Source organism: Erythranthe guttata, chromosome 8 (assembly GCF_056151865.1).
Source record: "Erythranthe guttata isolate IM_541 chromosome 8, IM_541, whole genome shotgun sequence".
Lineage (NCBI taxonomy): Eukaryota > Viridiplantae > Streptophyta > Magnoliopsida > Lamiales > Phrymaceae > Erythranthe > Erythranthe guttata.
This window is the reverse complement of record NC_142540.1, coordinates 24942018-24960669: the sequence shown is the minus strand read 5'-3', so window position 1 is coordinate 24960669 and position 18652 is coordinate 24942018. Positions and strand designations below refer to the sequence as shown.

General features: G+C 35.2%; 4 protein-coding genes across 4 annotated transcripts; 1 reads left to right on the top strand and 3 right to left on the bottom strand.

Annotated features, from left to right (window-relative positions):
* The first annotated feature begins 56 nt into the window (after nucleotides 1–56).
* BST1 (DNAse I-like superfamily protein) lies at nucleotides 57–4187 on the top strand. Its single transcript, XM_088822522.1, has 10 exons — nucleotides 57–421; nucleotides 549–642; nucleotides 724–798; nucleotides 1179–1275; nucleotides 1404–1508; nucleotides 1631–2198; nucleotides 2457–2650; nucleotides 2799–2907; nucleotides 3424–3572; nucleotides 3822–4187. Exons 1-10 carry the CDS (start codon nucleotides 299–301, stop codon nucleotides 4042–4044), a joined length of 1737 nt encoding a protein of 578 aa, XP_088678648.1. The 5' UTR covers nucleotides 57–298; the 3' UTR covers nucleotides 4045–4187.
* A 42-nt stretch (nucleotides 4188–4229) lies between these two features.
* LOC105964972 (putative ETHYLENE INSENSITIVE 3-like 4 protein) lies at nucleotides 4230–5577 on the bottom strand. The gene has a single exon (XM_012989478.2). The coding sequence runs from the start codon at nucleotides 5575–5577 to the stop codon at nucleotides 4315–4317; it is 1263 nt and encodes a 420-aa protein (XP_012844932.2). The 3' UTR covers nucleotides 4230–4314.
* Nucleotides 5578–8318: 2741 nt separating this feature from the next.
* Nucleotides 8319–9566, bottom strand: LOC105964971 (putative ETHYLENE INSENSITIVE 3-like 4 protein). Its single transcript, XM_012989477.2, has one exon. It carries the CDS (start codon nucleotides 9564–9566, stop codon nucleotides 8319–8321), a length of 1248 nt encoding a protein of 415 aa, XP_012844931.2.
* A 7380-nt stretch (nucleotides 9567–16946) lies between these two features.
* LOC105964969 (putative ETHYLENE INSENSITIVE 3-like 4 protein) lies at nucleotides 16947–18202 on the bottom strand. The gene has a single exon (XM_012989476.2). It carries the CDS (start codon nucleotides 18195–18197, stop codon nucleotides 16947–16949), a length of 1251 nt encoding a protein of 416 aa, XP_012844930.2. The 5' UTR covers nucleotides 18198–18202.
* Nucleotides 18203–18652: the final 450 nt, after the last annotated feature.

Here is an 18652-nt window from a genome sequence, read left to right as displayed (position 1 = left end):
GGCGCCAATAGCTGATCGCATATAACAGAATCCAAACCAAAATATCAAAAAAAAAAAAAAAAAATTCCAAAAATTAATTAAAGCATAAGAAAAATACTAATTAGCAGAAAATAAAATTTTCAACAAAAAAAGAAAACAAAAAGTCAAAGAACACAGAAATTCAAAGTTCCATTTTCATAATCTTGAAAGTTTTTCCCCATTGGAAATCAAAGATGAAAATACTGCATTTATGAGGGTCTTCAAAATAATTAAATATATATTATTATTATTATTTTAATGGCATGTATGTTATGAATGAATGTCACCGCCGGCGAGGCCTAAAGACGCCGCCGATGTTATTATGACTAAGGCCACCGGCAGCAGATCCGGCAGCCCCACAAACACCGCTGACAATTCTGTCAAATCTGAAAAGAAAAAGAAGGTATTGTTTTTCTATATATATTAAAAAAAAAAAAAAAAAAAAAAGAACCCCATTATTTTTATTAATTATTTATTTATTTATTTTTTGGTGTTGCATGAATGTTTATTTGTTGAATGGGGGTAAAAAGTGTATTATTCCAAAGATATTTGGTTCCAAGAAAAACAGCAGAGAAAGCTCAGAGGAGGATATTCTTCAATCAGATGAAAATGAAAACGAAAATGGTTTGTGTTTTTAATTTTATTTTTTTATTTTTTATAATTAATATATTTAATGTTTTTTTAATTTAATTAATTTTGTGACAGAATTGGATAAAAGTATTACATCAAGAGGAAAAAGTTTTATGGAGGCATCAACCTCCATTAGAAGAGGTTTCTCAGGTAAGAATTAATCATTCATTTGATATTTAAAATATATATATAAAATAAAAATCCAATCTTTATAAGATTATATCAATTATCTTCGATCGTTTTCTCGAGTTTTTTTTTTCGAGTTTTCAGCATCATCTCCAAAGTACGAAACGGGATCATGCCACGTGTAAAAATAGTCGAAAAACTCGTATTCTTTGATTGTGTGTTTATTTCTGGTAGCTTACCTAACAGAAGACTAATATGCATGTATAGCTAGGATAGTTGTACAAGGCATTCATTGTATGTTGATATTAAAAAAAAAAAAAAAAAAAAAAATACATATATTATAAAACATTATAAAAAATAAAATGAAAAAGAAGCCATAGTATTAATTTGTTCTTGTCTCTCAGAAAGGCATAGTAGCAGCAGCTTGGGGATTGAAAGCCTAAACCTCTCGAGTTTCGATCAATCAATGGCATCTGCTACTACGTTAGTTCAAGACATTCGGTACGAGTTAGAAATAATTGCGTTTTCGGAGTTTTGTTTTATATATATATATATATATATATATTTATCTTTTATTGTTTAAAAGAAAGTGATTTTATAATTTCTTGAAAAATTAAAAACAATTGTAGGGTTTTCGTTGCTACGTGGAATGTAGGAGGGAACGCACCTAACCACGGACTCAAACTCGAGGATTTCTTGCAAGTAGAGGGCTCCGCGGACTTATACGTACTCGGGTACTAATCGTTATTACCTTTTTTTTTTTGTGTTAGAATTCTTGCAATAAAAACACAATAAAATTGTTTTTTTTTTTTTCTCGTTTTTTATATATTTTTTTATGTGATCGATTAAATATCAGGTTTCAAGAAATTGTTCCATTAAGTGCTGGAAATGTATTAGTGATTGAAGACAATGAGCCAGCATCAAAATGGCTAGCACTCATAAGCCATGCACTCAACAAACCCTACCACGATTACGTTTGCTCCTCGTCGGACTCGAGCGTAAACTCAAGAAACTCAAAGGACTCAAGCGTAAATTCAAGAAACTCGAAGGACTCAAAGTTAAATAACAATAACAACCACAACAACATATTTCACAAGCCATCTTTGAAAGCACTTAGCAAGAATCTGAGAATGGACAGTGAACTTCTGAAGGCGTGCAGTTGTTCAAGAAAGGAGATTCGAGACGACGCTCGTTCGTCGCCGCCGTTGGATTATTCCCGTCAGAGCATAGATAACGACAGCTTCGTTTCAATGGCCGAGATTTCTTTGCCCACGACGAGATCGATGAATTACCAACTCGTTGCTAGCAAGCAAATGGTCGGGATATTCCTCTCGATATGGGCTCGTAGAGAAGTCGTGAAAGATATCGGACATTTGAGGATTTCTTGCATGGGAAGAGGAATCATGGGATGTCTTGGCAATAAGGTACTACTATTAACTATTTATGGATTATTAGCTTAAAGTCCCTCAAAAATTATTTTCTACAACTTAAAGTCCTAGTAGATATTTTGAATTTGCTTGAAGTCCTTCGAGCAGTTTAGACTAAAAATAAATAACTTAGACTGAAAATATACAGCTTTGACTAAGGAATGTGTTGTCGAGTGCATCTATTCATGCAGTGTCAAGTTCTCAGTCTGAGTTCCGCGTCTAAGATGTAATATTTCAATAATTATATATTTGCAGGGTTGTATATCGATAAGCATGACGTTACACCAAACGAGCTTTTGCTTCGTGTGTAGCCACTTGGCCTCCGGGCAGAAAGAAGGAGATGAGCTAAGAAGAAACTCGGACGTAGCTGAGATCCTAAAGGGAACTCAGTTTCCGAGGATTTGCAAGAATTCGGGTCGACGAATACCCGACAGAATCATCGATCACGAGTATGTTAAATCAAATAATATTTTTTTAATTCCAAATAGAAAATGAAATAAAAAATAAAAAAAAATACAACTTTTGTATTTTCTTCATGAATATATGGTAATTAACTTTATAATGTGTAAAATATTAAAAAAAAAAAAAAAATTGCAGCCGTGTGATATGGCTAGGGGATTTGAATTATCGAGTGGGATTGAGGTATGAAGAAGCAAGGATTCTGTTGGAGGATAATAATTGGGACTCACTCTTGGAGAAAGATCAGGTTGGTGGAGTCAAATCTTTTTGTTGACTTTTTTTTTTTTTTAATAATATTATTGTCTGTTAAAAAGTCAAAATAAACCTAATTAGTAATAACACGACCAAATCTTAATCATGTAAGTTCATAATTAGGCAACTCATTTTCTTGAAACGTGCAAGTTTTCAGCACCTTTGATTTAAGGTTGCGATTGTTGACTCTGGGCAAATTACGGCCACCCCTAAGGTAAGGTCAAATTACAAAAATATTCTTTCACTCTAAGGGTGGATGTGGAAGACAATACATAGTTGAAGGGGGTGATTGTAATTATTCAAACAAGAGGGATTATTTTTGTAATTTGACATTACATTAAGAGGTGGCTGTAAAAAAAAATCGTATTTTCTAGTTAATAATATGTTTGCAAATAAAGGGGATATGATTGATTAAAGGTTGAGTACTTGAGTAATGTAAGGATAATTTGCTTAAGAGGGATTAAAGATTTTGATTTTTGTATACTAATGTGTGTACGATGATGTTCGATAGCTGAATAAGGAGAAAAAAGCGGGAAGAGTGTTTGGCGGGTGGAGTGAAGGCAAGATATTATTTGCTCCGACGTATAAATACTCTCATAATTCCGATTCGTACGCCGGAGAAACTACCAAGTCCAAGAGAAAAAGGAGGACCCCCGCCTGGTAAATTTTACTATTCAACTTCAAAATAAATCGGTTAATTATCATACTTACATCTGACGAAATACACTGAATACGTCATTATCATTCATTCACACATAAGAATACACGTATTCGTACTTTGTGTGTGTATTTTTGACTTGTGGTTGACGTGTCGATTGATCATGTCAATGTGTCGATGAACTCGAATCAACCCATATTACATATACAATTTAGCAATGGATGGATTATAATTTCAATATATTACTACAGGTGCGACAGAATACTATGGCGAGGCAACGGAATCGAACAGCTGTCGTACATACGAGGAGAGTCGAGATTATCCGACCACAGACCCGTTTGTGCAGTCTTTGCGGTGGAGGTTGAGGTGAAGAGCAAAGGAATCGCAAGATTCCGAAAGGGATATTCCTGCGCCGGCACCAAGTTGGAACTTCAAGAATGCTTGCCTCAAAGGCACAGCTTCTGCCATTTTTAGCTTTTAAGTTTTATACCATCATCTCTCTACTAATTTTGTTACTTTCCCATCTTTCTCTATTTATTTCATCCAAATTGTGAATATGCATATAAATATAAATATAAACATAAATATATATTTATCACAATCTTTAATATAACAAACATATGAGTTATGACATATAGTAAAGAAAACACCTCAAAGAAAAAAAAAAAGGACATAAATTAAATTAAATTAAACATGGGGAAAAAGACATGTTATTAGTAGTACTTATAATAATTATTATTAGTATTACTCTTCATTATTCTCATAAGCCAAATCCCAAACAGAAGTCGAAATTTCCTCCGGCAAGAGCAACTCCGCCATATCACCACCACTGCCGCCGCCGCCGCCACCGTAACCCGTATCCAAATGTAACTGATCAATCAGATTTTGATCACCACCCCAATAATTACCATAATCTCCATACGAAACATGATTGGTCTTTTCGAGCGCTAATTGTATCCATCCACTTAATTCCATTTTGTCACTCGAATCCTTGTCCGAAAACCCTAATTCCTCGATGCATTTTAATGATTTCGAAGAAGCGCACGTAGAATCGAAACCGCACTTCCTCTTGTCGTTGCTCGTATACAAATTGGACTCGATACGATCTTCTTCTTCTTCTTCTTCGTCGTCCGAGATTTTGAGGGATTTTTTCGTCAATTTCGAAAGCGCTTCTTCGTGGTTAACGACTTTCGACCACGTGGCGGAATCTTTAGCACTCATCTTATGCTGCAGAATCTTCGACTTCTTGACAACCCTCCGCATCCTGTCTAAATCCGGCGACATGTGTTGTATGATCGCCGCCAGGAGGCTGACTTTCCATGCCTTCTTGAGGTCGTGCGGCTTCCGGTACGGCGGCGGGCCGTGCTCCCGCGCCGCCCCTTGTAGGCCCCACCACATCTCGTCGCCCCTCGGCCACCACGGCGGCGCAAGCCCCCTCTCCAGCGGGAACCGCCGCTGTGGTGGCAGGCAGTGCTGCAGCAGGGCGGAGAGGATGGATCCCAGGGTGGTGTCCGGGAGCTCCTGGAGGAGGTACATGCATGATATGGGGTCTAGGTTTCCGGCGGCGGTCTGCTCGACGATCTTGGGGAGAAACTCGGCGATGGCGGCGGGGGCGTTCTTGTCGAACGCCGCCTTCTCCTTCCACCACTTGCGGAGGCTGTCGGAGGAGCCCGTCACCGGCTTTCCCTTCTCCGGCACGATCCCGTAGACGAATCCCTGCGCGTTGCAGACCTCCATGATCTTCACCATGTATTTCAAGATCGTGTCTTGCGAGCGGCAGATTTTTTTCCGGCGGGATTGCTCGAGCTTCGACTGCGATTCGGGCTCCTCCATCTCACGCGCCGCCTTGAGCTTCTTCATGCGGAGGCGGTCTTTCCACATGCGCCGCTGGAGATCGTCGTAGCCTAGAGCTTCGTCCTCGCTCAGTAGCTCGTCCATCTCCGGCGGCGGCGGCGCCGCCGCCTCGCTCGGGCTCCGGGGATCAATTTCACCGTCTATCTCCGCCATTTATTTATTTTTTAATTGTTTAAAGCGGGAAATTGAAAAGGAGAGTACCGATGAGAGAAACAAAGTCGATATATATGCAATAGTGCAATTTACGAGAACTGAGGGGACGTATTAATTAATTAATTAAAAGATGAAAGAAAAGATGCAGAGTAATGGGGGGTGGTGGCGCGTAGAGAAGAAAACGCGTGATTTGGCGGTGAAATTCAAAGATCGGGCGATGTGAGCACTGATGAAAGAGTTTGGCATGTTGGGGCAGTACTGCGCGCGGCAGAGAGAGCAACAAACTTTCATTGGGTTTGCGTGCGTGTACACCACGTGGCTTTTGCTGGGAGACCCATTCATTTTGACTCATATCACCAAATTGAATTATTTTTATTGTTTCTTTGTTTTAGACTCTTTTAGTCATTGTTCTAAAAATCGGCCGAGGCGGCCGATTAATCGGTCTCCGAGGCGGAGGCGGTCCAAAACCTTTACGATTTTAGTGTAAAGGTTTGAAAAATCGGTTTTTTGCCTGTGAGACGGTTTTAGGCGGTTTGAGGCGGTCCGAAGCGGTCCGAGGCGGTCAAACCTGTAGGTCAAACTCGGTGGCAAAAATCGGTTAAAAATCGGTTTTTTTCTTCTTTTTTTTTTTTTTAATATTTCTAAATAAAAGTTGGATTTTAATAAAAGAAAATATGAGTTTATGCCTTATTTTGTTTACGTTAATTGTTATTGTTAAAGAACTAATGATGTATGCCAGAAATGTTCAAGAATAAATGTAAATTCAAAAAATTTGTTTTTTTATTTATATTTTATAAGGATATTTATGTATTATGATCTTATGATTATTAAACTTTTATTATGTTATGGAGATATATACATGATGAAGATATAACTATGTTTGAATATCTTTTTATATATGTTTGGAGTATTTATAAATAATATTTAGAAATATATTATATTAAATTTTAAAAACCAATTTATTTCTGATTTATCACCGATTAATCACCGCTGCATCGATTAATCGTGAGTCGGTGCCTGACCGACTCGGACCCGATTACCGCTTTTTACAACCTTGCTTTTAGTTATTACTAGCATATTTTTTCCCATGCGATGCACGGGGTCGTATTTTAAATGTGAAAAAGAAAATTTAATACATAATAGAATAAATATAATACACTAACATAGTAAAATTTAAGTATTATTTTATATAACATTATTTTTTTTCGTAATATGATTTATAATCCAAACAAATAAGTTAAGATTTAACAAATCCAACTCCTATCTTTATCTCTTAAGATTTGAGATATATTGATGAAAAATAGGGAATTGAAGCCGGAAGGATTCTTCACGAACATAAAAAATAAATAATTACAGAAATGCCATTAGCTTTTCTTAGGATAACCCTAACGTTTCTTTCTTTTGTATATAAGATTGATTAATTAATTATTAGGGTAAATTCCACCTACCCTTGTACTTTTGCTCGTTATCACTTTACCTTCTTTTACTCTCGATTGCATTGATTTGTCTCCTTGTACTTGGAAAAATTTCTCAATGTGGCCCTCGACGTTAGTTTTCAGACCTTTGATTTTAACACTGTTTGATCCAATTCAGAAAATTACAAAAAAGTCACCCCTCCCGGTTCAAATAATTATTAAAAAAATTTAAAAAATTAAAAATAAATTGTGGTTGACGTCGTGGACTATGTTTTCTCGTTGTTTTGGATTTTTTATTATTTTTGTTTTTGTTTATTTATTAAATTTTTTTTAATAATTATTTAAACTCGGAGATGTGGCGTTTTTGTAATTTCAGAGCTTAGATCAAACTGTGTTAATGTCAAATGCATCACAACTAACAGCAAGGGCTATATTGATACAATTTTTCAAGTGCAGAAGGACAAATCGATGCAATCTATAATCGAAGGGGGTAAAGTGATAACAAGCCAAAGTACAATGGGAAAACTGAAATTTCCCATTTATATTTGAGAAAACTTAAGTTACAACAAACAACCCATAACCTTAATTCTATGATTGTTATTAGAGCCCAAATTACTATTTTTATATTGTGTCTATACAAGAATATATGTTTTTTACCTTACATTACCAATCTCGGTTTCGTAGATACTACACCCGATGAAGTACATCGGTGATTTTGAACCATTAATTTACATATAATAACACACATTCATATGTATGTGTACTTAGCGAATGAATTATTCATATAGATCTACTGTTCAAAATTACACAGTGTATTACATCAGATGTAGCATCTCACAGGTTGACAGGTATGTTGTATATAATCCCATTTCGATGTAACATGAATTAAATTGGCCACACTACAATAACTTGTAAAAATAACATCTTAAAAAAAATTTACTCTTAGGGCTTCACTACTTGGAGCAACTAACGTCCGCACAACGGGCTGGATACGTTACTCCAACACACTTAGCACGCATACACGTGAATATGTGTGATTATGTGTAAATTTGCTGTGGAAAATCCGTCAAGTACAAAATAATCAGGAGTAACATCTAATTACTCTTCCTAATTATCAGTCAAAGATAACCATATATGTGAAATACATATAATAAACAATATTGACATAACTAACAAAATACATAAACATATGCACCATCAACTCCAGTTTCTGCTGTCAATAAATAGAGTTCATAACAACAAAAGACAACTCCCATAAAGCAACAACATAAAACATCATGGGAAACCTCGTATAGACTTCGTAGTCGTTTTTCGATTTCCCGTTGGTTACGCATGTTGATCAAACGGGAACGCGGAAGCAGAAGTAGTCGAAGTTTCCCCGGGTAAAAACATCCGATCAATGTCGTCTTCACCACCATAACCAAGATAGTCAAATTGTAACTCCTCAATAAGATCTTCTCCCCAATAATTCCCACATACATTATTTGTCATACTATTACTCTTTTCAATTGCCATTTTTACCCATCGGCTCAATTCCGTTTCCTCCTCAATTACTTCTTCGTCGTTGTTGTAATTTTCACTCCATATCGAATCGTAATCGACGCTTTTTTGACATTTCGCGCTCTCGTCACTAGCGTACGTAGGAGTATCGAACGCGCATTTCCTCTTATCGTTACTCGAATAGAAATCGGGCTTTTCATGATCCGCAACAAGTAATCTTTCTTCTTCTTCAGGTATTTCTTCGGGGATTTCGAGTGATCGTTTCGAAACAATACAAAGTGCTTCTTCTTGATTAACAACTTTCGACCAGGTGGCGGTATCTTTCGTCGTCATGTTATGCTGCAGAATCTTCGACTTTGTCACGAAACCCCTCATCCGATCCAAATCCGGCGACATGTGTTGTATTATCGCCGCCAATACACTCACCTTCCACGCCTTCTTCAGATCGTGTGGCTTCCGGTACGGCGGCGGCCCTTGCTCCTGCGCCGCCACCCCTTGTAGGCCCCACCACAGCTCGTCGCCCGTCGGCCACCACGGCGGCGCCAGACCTCTGTCCAACGGAAAAGTCCGCTGCGGCGGCAGACAGTGCGGAAGCAAGGCGGAGAGGATCGATCCCAGAGTGGTGTCCTGCAGTTCCTGCAGCAGATGCATACAGGACACCGGGTCCAAAACTCCGGCGGCGGCGATCTCGGGAAGAAGTAACTCGGCGATGGCGGCGGGAGCGTTCTTGTCGAAAACAACCGTATCCTTCCACCAGGTGCGGAGGCTCTCAGACGAGCCGGTCAACGGGGTTCCTTCCTCCGGCAGGATGCCGTAGACGAAGCCCTGGCCCTTGCAGACATCCATGATTTTGACCATGTATCTGAGAATCGAATCTTGGGCTCGGGTTATTTTCTTCCGGCGAGATTGCTCGACCCGGGGCTGTGAACCGGGCCGGGCTTTGAACCTCTTCATCAGAGCCCGGTCATTCCACATCCGCCGCTCCAGATCGTCGTAGCTGATGTCTTCGTCCACGCTCAACTCCGCCGCTCGGATTATTGGTTGCTCAAATTCACCGTCTAAGTACTGCACCATTGTCTTTTTTTTTTTTTTTTTCCTGGTGTCAAAATGCACTAATTACGGCGCCGGTGTTTTTTTTTTGTTCGGAGGAATATAGAGAAGAAAAGTTTGAGAGAAACAAAATTAAAGGTTGCAATATATATAATATATATATATATATATATATATATATATATATATATATATATATATATATATATATATATATATATATATATATATATAAAGAAAATTAGCTATAGTTCCTTGGGAGAACCATAATTAGCTTAAGTAAAACAAACCCAACCGAACCGAAAATTCGATAAGTGCCGAATACCGAACCCGTAATTCAGTTCGGTATTCGTCTTTTTGGTTTCTAAATTTTTGATAATTCAATTTTATCGAATATCGAAATTTTATTTTTGTACACTAAAATATATTATTTTTATACTACAACTTATAAAAAAATAAATAAATATTCAATTTTCATAAAAATACTTTTAATAAAATTTCGATAATTCAGTTACTGACCCGCATATTTCGATTTGATAAACGGTATGAAATTTTGGGACCCACTAAATTTTAACTATTTAATTAACGGAATACTAACTTATTGATAAATTAATAGTTATTAACTTATAAATGTTTTCACAACTCTCTCAACGTAAAATTAACATCAACTATAAATCAATACAGTACCCTCAGTAAGTATATATCAGTGTTCTAAATATCGGTCGTGGCGGTCGATATATCGGCCGCCATATCGGTATCGGTTATAAACCTTTACGATTTTGTTGAGGCGGTTTGGAATATCGGTTTTTTACGGCGAGGCGGTTTGCGGCGGTTTTTTGGCGGGTCAAACCGATATATCGGACAACAAATCGGTTTTTTTTTTTTTTTTTAAATTTAAATTAAAATGAAAATATGTTTTGATTTTTTGTTTTTCTCCAATTCTTTCAACTTCCAAAACCAAACCAAGTACTACCCGCAATTTATGCTTTGTTGTGTTTATATTAATTGTTGATGCGAAAGACTTGTCTGGTATTTGTATTTCGTAAGAATCTTTTATTATATTATGATCTTATTGTTTTTAATTTTTTTGTTATTTATTGAGTATTTAGAATTATATAATAACATATGAATGATAGGATAGAATTATGTTTAAATATTCTTTTATATATATTTTGAGTATTTACAAATAATATTTAGAAATATATTACACTAAATTTAAAAACCGATATATTTCCGATTTATCTCCGATAAATCACCGCCGCGCCGATTTATCGTGTGGCGGTCCCTAACCGCCACGTACCCGATAACCGCCTTTTAGAACCTTGGTATATATATAATATATAGGGTAAATTATAACCAGTCCTCTGAGCTATGGTTAAATTACAAAAAACCCATCTTGTTTACGTAATTACAAAAACCCCTTTCACTATAAATCTTCTTACATGTCCACCCTTGCGGTGTCAAATTTAGTGTAATCTTCGAGATTATATGGAATATTAATATATTTGTACCCGTTTTATCCCACTCAAACTTTACATTTTGAAGCAAGATAATCGTAATTCGAGTTTTTTGGCTTGTATATATCATATTGTGATGCATCAGAAACTGTATTTTTACACAAAACGAGTACATGACTAGAGCACATTCCACGAAATCTAGATGATTATTTTGAATTTAACACCATAAGGGTGGAGTTGTAAGAAAAAATCATAGTTGAAGGGTCGATGTAATTATCCAAACAAGAAGTGTTTTTTTGTAAATTGACCATACCTCAGAGGTGGTTATAATTTACCATATATATATAGACTTAACTTCAACTATGGTTAAGCGCGCGTGTTGTTGCTAAGAAGAGAAATTTTTAACTAAGAAAAGTAGAAAACGCGAGGAACTTTAATCGGAATCCTTAAAAAGACGGGGTTCATTGTATTTAAAACTATGTCGGCCGAAGAACTGATAAGTTATAACTAATTGCCCTGTATATATTTTTTTTTATCAATGTCGGAGAAAACATTACGACGAAAATCGATATGGACCGATGGAGGAGCAGTACGCGCCGAATAAAAAAGAAAAAAAATTGGCCATATGGCTCTTGATCAGTACTCAGATATAGAAAACCGTGATGATAATTTGTATTAGGCGTTCGCGACTTGGCCTGCATATGTTTTTGTCCTGTTCTTTTTCATCGATCGAATCGAAGGATTTTTAAATGGCGAAACCTTGTCACCATGGCTGCATTTTGTTTGTTGGATGCTATATTTAGTAGGGCTGTACATGTAGGATTTGGTTCGGTTCGGCTGTGAATGAAATGTATCAGTTTCTGTAAGATTAAAAATTGAATATGTCAATTTTATAACTGCTCGGTTTTTATCGATTCGTGTGTTATTTTTTTTTCCGATACAAGGCCAGCCATAAAAGTATTTTATTTGTAAACACCAAAGAATTAAAATGTCATTATTTTAACTTAACTTATATAAATATACAGTACAACGAATGGATAAATAATTTGAACAAAATAGAAGTTCTGATGCATAATTTTGATCAATCTCAGTAATGAAATCATAAAATTATAATAAGGATTTAGTTATTATATGATTAAATGCCAATGCCAAAATCTTAGAATATATAACAAATGTTGATTATAAGACGGATTTGCCTAAACTCGAGACACGAACAGACTCCCCAATTCTTTTTTTTTTTTACAAATTGGGGGTCTAAGCGACCGCCACATACTCTCAGAACCGGCCCTGACCGTTTCTTTCCACCAGTTACGGAGGCTCTCCAGCAAGATGCCGTAGACGAAGCCCTGCGACCAGGGGCGTACCCATAGGTATGGTTTGGGGTGCCACCCCTGGATTTTTTTTAACAATTTTATTTTAATTATTTATGTATCAGTTAATGCACTTTCGCCCAAAAAAATTCAATTTTATATATACACTTTAGTCAATAAATAAAAATAAAAAAATCTCTTAATTCACCCCATATTTTAGCCCACCAAGAAAAAACCCCGACTCCGCCCCTGCCCGCGACATGCAGACCAGACCTCTATGACTTTGACATTTTACTTGAGGGTGGAGTCTTCGGCTCGAGACCATATTGCGATTGCGATTGTTCGAGCCGGGACTGCAAACCGGGTTCTGCCCTTGAACTTGTTTCAGGAAACAGAGGAGAAAAGATTGAGACAAAAAAGTTAAATAACAATTTACGACGAAAAACTGCTAGATTGGCCGATGAAAATTAAAAAATAAATTAAATTGGGTAACTTGGCTCTTGGGCAGATCGAGAAGAGAGAGAAAACCGTACCGTGACAATTCTAATTAGGTTAATTGCGGCTTGTCTACATGCATGCATGCATGCCACGTTGTTTTAATTTTTTAATTGGCGGGGTCTCTTCCATTTCCAAGATGGTACAGTACGTGTGCCAAGTACTCGAATTCAATGAATTAACTAATTATAACGGGATAATTACATTTTTGTCCCGATTTCACTTTTCGTCCCCTGTTCCAAAGTAAATAAAGTTCACCTCCAAGTTTCTATTTTAAACACTTTTGGTCCCTGCTGTTACATGTCCGTTAGCAAGTAACGGAAAACACTATTTTGGGGTAAAAATTGAAATTTTAATTTCTTTTTTATTATTAAAAACAAAAAAATCGATAGGGTCGCTTCGGATTTTTTATTACCAACGAGGCTCCAAAACGTTTTATCATAGTGGAGAAATAAAATCTTTTTGGCAAAAAAAAAAATTATCATTAAAAAAATTAATTATAAGTAGTATAATTATAATAATATTAAGTATAGTAAAAAATAATTTGTTTAGTTAGTCAATTTTTTTGTTATTATTTTTTTTATCATAAGTAGTATAATTAAAATAATATTAAGTATGATTAAAAATAATTTGTTTAGTTAATTTTTTTATTATTAAAAATTTAATTGTAAATAGTATAATTATAATAATATTAAGTATAATAAAAAATAATTTGTTTGGTTAATTTTTTTTTATTTTTTATTATTATTAAAATTTATAAGTAGTTTATTTTTAATTTGTAATTATTTTTCAGCCCCAAAAAAATTAAAATTTCAATTTTCACCCCAAAATAGTGTTTTCCGTTACTTGCTAACGGAAATTTAACGGCAGGTACTAAAAGTGTTTAAAATTGAAACTTGGAGGTGAACTTTGTTAACTTTAAAACAAGGGGGACCAAAAGTCAAATCAGGCCAAACATAAGAGACCAAAAATGTAATTATCCCAATTATAACTGTGTTCATAATATATTAGTGGGTATTATTAATTAGAAAATATTTAAATAATACTAATTTGTCCTAAAATTAGTTGGAAAAGTTATCACGATACTACATTACTTTTATATATAAAATACTTTTAGGCCACGTTTGGTTTCAAAAATTAATTTGATGTTTAGTATTCTCAATAAATTGCCGGGTCGATCCGCCAAAATTATATAATCATGGCTTATCTTGTCTTATCTTAGTTTATCTTGTTTTTTAATGAGTTTTTTTTGTTGGACGTTTCAAGCTCCAATAAAATAATTGAGCTTCATTAGATTATTTAATCTTATCTTGCCAACCAAACGGGACCTTATAATATTGTGGATTAAGATAAGTGTCAAAATTAGACTATAGGATTTACCAGATATAATGACATATTTAATGGGAATGACTATAACAAATCCCAAATTTTTCTCACTTCAATAAAAAAAAAAACTGAATAATAAATAAGTAATGACATAAATACCCTTAATGAAAATAAATACCATACAAATATTAAAAATTTCATTTTTCTATCTTCAATACAAACACACAAAATCCCTCAAACACATCTTCTTCTTCACAAATCCCTCAACCTCTTCCTTCTTCTTCCTCACAACAAACCCTTCTAAAAAATCTCCAAATTCAAAAAATCAAAACTTCACAAAACTTATAAAATGGAGTTATAAGACAATAATATGGTAATATATATGGAAGGAGAACACATTAAGGTAAGTATCGAGGTTTTTTTTTAGCTTCGAAGTCGATTTTAAAGTTTTTTTTTAAACCCGCCGGCAATTTTCGACACATACAGGTCGATTTTTTGGTCAATTTTCGCTACCAACGTGTCAAAAGATATATTTAGAAATTTTTAACAAATCTCGACACATACCTGTCGAAAATTCTCCCAATTTCGACAGGTATGTGTCGAAAACACTATTGGTAAAAAAAAATTCAAAAAAAAAAAAATTAACAACAGTGTTTTTTCGAAACATACCTGTTGAAATTGGGAGAAATTTCGACAGGTATGTGTCGAAATTTGTTTTTTTTTTTCAACACGTTGGTGTCGAAAATTGACAAAAAATCGACCTATATGTGTCGAAAATTGCCAGCGGGTTTAAAAAAAAAAAAAAACTTCAAAATCGACTTCGAAGCTCAAAAAAAACATGGATACATACCTTAATGGGTTATCTTTCCATAGACACTACCATATTATTGTCTTATAACTCCATTTTATAAGTTTTGTGAGGTTTTGATTTTTCTAATTTGGAGATGTTTTGGAGGATTTAAGAAGATGAATAAGATAGGGTTTAAGGGATTTGAGTATGGAGAGACGAAGAGAAGATTTGTTTTTCTTTTTTTCCTTGGTATTGAAGTGAAGAATAAAAAAAATGTTTGTATAAATTGTATTTTAGTTGATGAATGGCGTTTTTGTACTTTGATAACAATTTTTTTTATTTATGGGTTTAAACTAAGAAAAAATTGTAAAAACTTCTATAAAAAATAGTTTTAAACTTGAAAGTATTGAAGTGAAAAAAATTTAGAATTTATTTTAGTTGCCCCCATATTTAATAGTGATTAAGACATTCTCATGCCTATAAATACATATACACTCTTTAAATGAGTAATGAGTAATATGATCATGAGCTTTCTTTTTCTTCCAACTTCTTATACTTGTTTGTTAATTATCCGTCTAATTAGTGTGTGTTTATATATATATATATATATATATATATATATATATATATATATATATATATATATATATATATATATATATATATATATATATATATATAATTGTATTGCCAACTATATCGATATTATTATTTAAATGGGATAGAAAATATTAAAAATAAATATTAAGCGACGGCCTCTCCCACTTACCCATGACGTATGTAGGAGTAGACTGAGGGTGGGCCCTCGCCCCTAGAATTATTTTTTTTAACAATTTTTATTTATTTATTCATTATTTATGTATTAGTTAATGCATTATTAGAAAATCTTTAAATAATACTAGTTTGTCCTTTAATTAGTTGGAAAAATTATCACGATACTTACTTCATTACTTTTATAGAATAAACTGCAAAAGTATTCATGTGTAATTTCTAAATAGTAAAAATTTCATGTATTAAAGAAATTAACAAAAAAACCCGATTAAATTATTCATATATAGCACACTCGACTCATTATCCATCTGAGTGTTGACTTGATATAAAGAGACACAAACACCCTTAGGATTTTGCAATTAACAAATTCTAATATTTTGTAAATATTTTAATTATTTTATTTTTGATATATCTTAATTAGAAAAGTACAATTGAGTGTTTTATTTTTATTTTACTATCAGTTGACTTCTTTCTGCATATATTTTAAACTATCCCTGCATCAAAAGAAAACTTAAATTCCATTTTATGTATTTTTTATTTTGTATTTAAATAACATATAATTAATTTGACTACCAACTTTTTGGATTAATTTTTCAATTTAATTGTGTACTAATTTTTTTTATGATATTTTAATTTCTAAGCAATCAAATTAAAAAGAACATACATATACATATAAATATATTTTGAGGGATAATTTTATCATTTCACGTCCAAAAGTCAACGAGTGAGCCACCCGAAAGTCATCATAGAGATTTCTGCCTTTAACTAAATTTTAAAGGGGAATTTTTGTTAGTTTCTTTATCAAAGATACGAATTTCCGCTCCATACGTTTTCCAAGCGACGATGGTACTTCTCGAAGTCGTATATAACTTTCTTTCTGGCAGTCGCAGTTTGATGGTTTAACTACCGTTGTATTCATCTCGTTGAACTCTTTCTTTTAATGGTAATTTCATAAGGTTTGGAGCTCTAAAATATGTTTCAATCATTGTTTTACCGCGAATTTGACGATGACGTTCTTCTTGAAGATGTAACGTGTTTTACGTCAGTCGGAATTTGACAGGTTAAAAATCTGAATATATGTATATATATATACACACACATATATAATTTTTATTCATAAATATGCAATCTCTTGATACCACTTCCTCAAGTACTTTCTGATGACTATAATTCACAACAAAATACCAATCCAAAAAGAAACTCCATATATATATATATATATAAAAGATCATGGAAAAGTAGTTGTTTTTACTTGTCACAGTAATTGGTTGTGGTGATCATATGGTAAATCCCAAACAGAAGTACTTGAACAAGTTTCTTGATCAGGTAAGAACATGTCCACGTCAGCAGGAGGAATATTAGGGCTATCAAACTGCAATTCCTCAATCAGATTTTCTCCCCGATAATTCCTTGACCTAATTGACATGCTATTACTTCTTTCAAATGCCATTTTTACCCATTCCCCTAAATCCATTTCATCATCCTCATAGTTGTTATAATTTCCACCACTTTTTCGACATTTTGTATTTTCATCGCTCGCGTACGGAGCCGGATCGAACACGCATTTTCTCTTGTCGTTGTTATTGTAGAAATCCGACTCGATTTCGAACCGGTCGTTCGCGTTATCGACTAATAACCCTTCTTGTTCTTCCGTGTTTTGTTCCTCTTCGTCTTCGTCTTCGGATATTTTGAGCGATTTCTTCATCATAGTAGAAAGTGCTTCTTCTTGATTAACAACTTTCGACCAGGTGGCGGTATCTTTCGCCGTCATGTTATGCTGCAGAATCTTCGACTTGGTCACGAAACCCCTCATCCGATCCAAATCCGGCGACATGTGTTGTACTATCGCCGCCAATACACTCACCTTCCAAGCCTTCTTCAGATCGTGCGGCTTCCTGTACGGCGGCGGGCCCTGCTCCCCAGCCACCCCCTGTATGCCCCACCACAGCTCGTCGCCCGTCGGCCACCACGGCGGCGCCAGCCCTCTATCCAACGGAAAAGTCCGCTGCGGTGGCAGACAGTGCGGAAGCAAGGCGGAGAGGATCGATCCCAGGGTGGTGTCCTGCAGTTCCTGCAGCAGATGCATACAGGACACCGGGTCCAAAACTCCGGCTGCGGCGATCTCGGGAAGAAGTAACTCGGCGATGGCGGCGGGAGCGTTCTTGTCGAAAACAACCGTATCCTTCCACCAGGTGCGGAGGCTCTCCGACGAACCGGTCAACGGGGTGCCTTCCCCCGGCAGGATGCCGTAGACGAAGCCCTGGCCCTTGCAGACATCCATGATTTTGACCATGTATCTGAGAATCGAATCTTGGGCTCGGGATATTTTCTTCTGGCGAGATTGCTCGACCCGGGGCTGTGAACCGGGCCGGGCTTTGAACTTCTTCATCAGAGCCCGGTCATTCCACATCCGCCGCTCCAGATCGTCGTAGCTGATTTCTTCTTCCTCGTTCAACTCCGCCGCTCGGATTATTGTTTGCCCGATTTCAACGTCTATCTGCACCATTTTCTCTTCTTTTTTTTTTTTTTTTTTTTTTTTTTTTCTTTTTTGGTTTTTCCTGTTGCTAATTTGCACTTACGGCGCCGGTGTTTGTCGGAGGAATTGAATACAAGGAAAATTAGCTATAGGTCCTCGGAAGAACTATAATAATAATTAGTTTAAAGTAAGCTACTACACATATTTTCAAGTTATATATACTTTGGTTTTATATGGAAGTGTAAATTACGGCCACCTCCTCTAAAAGTAGTGTCAAATTACAAAAAAATCTCTCATGTTTGGGTAGTTACACTCACCCTTCAACTATGAATTTTCTTACACATTTTTCCTCAAATTTAGTGGAATCTTCTAGATTATGTGGAATATTTTCCAATTTGTACCTATTTTACCCCATTCAAGCTCCATATTTTGAAATAAGATGATTATAACATGTGTTTCTTGGCTTGTAAATATTGGATTGTGGT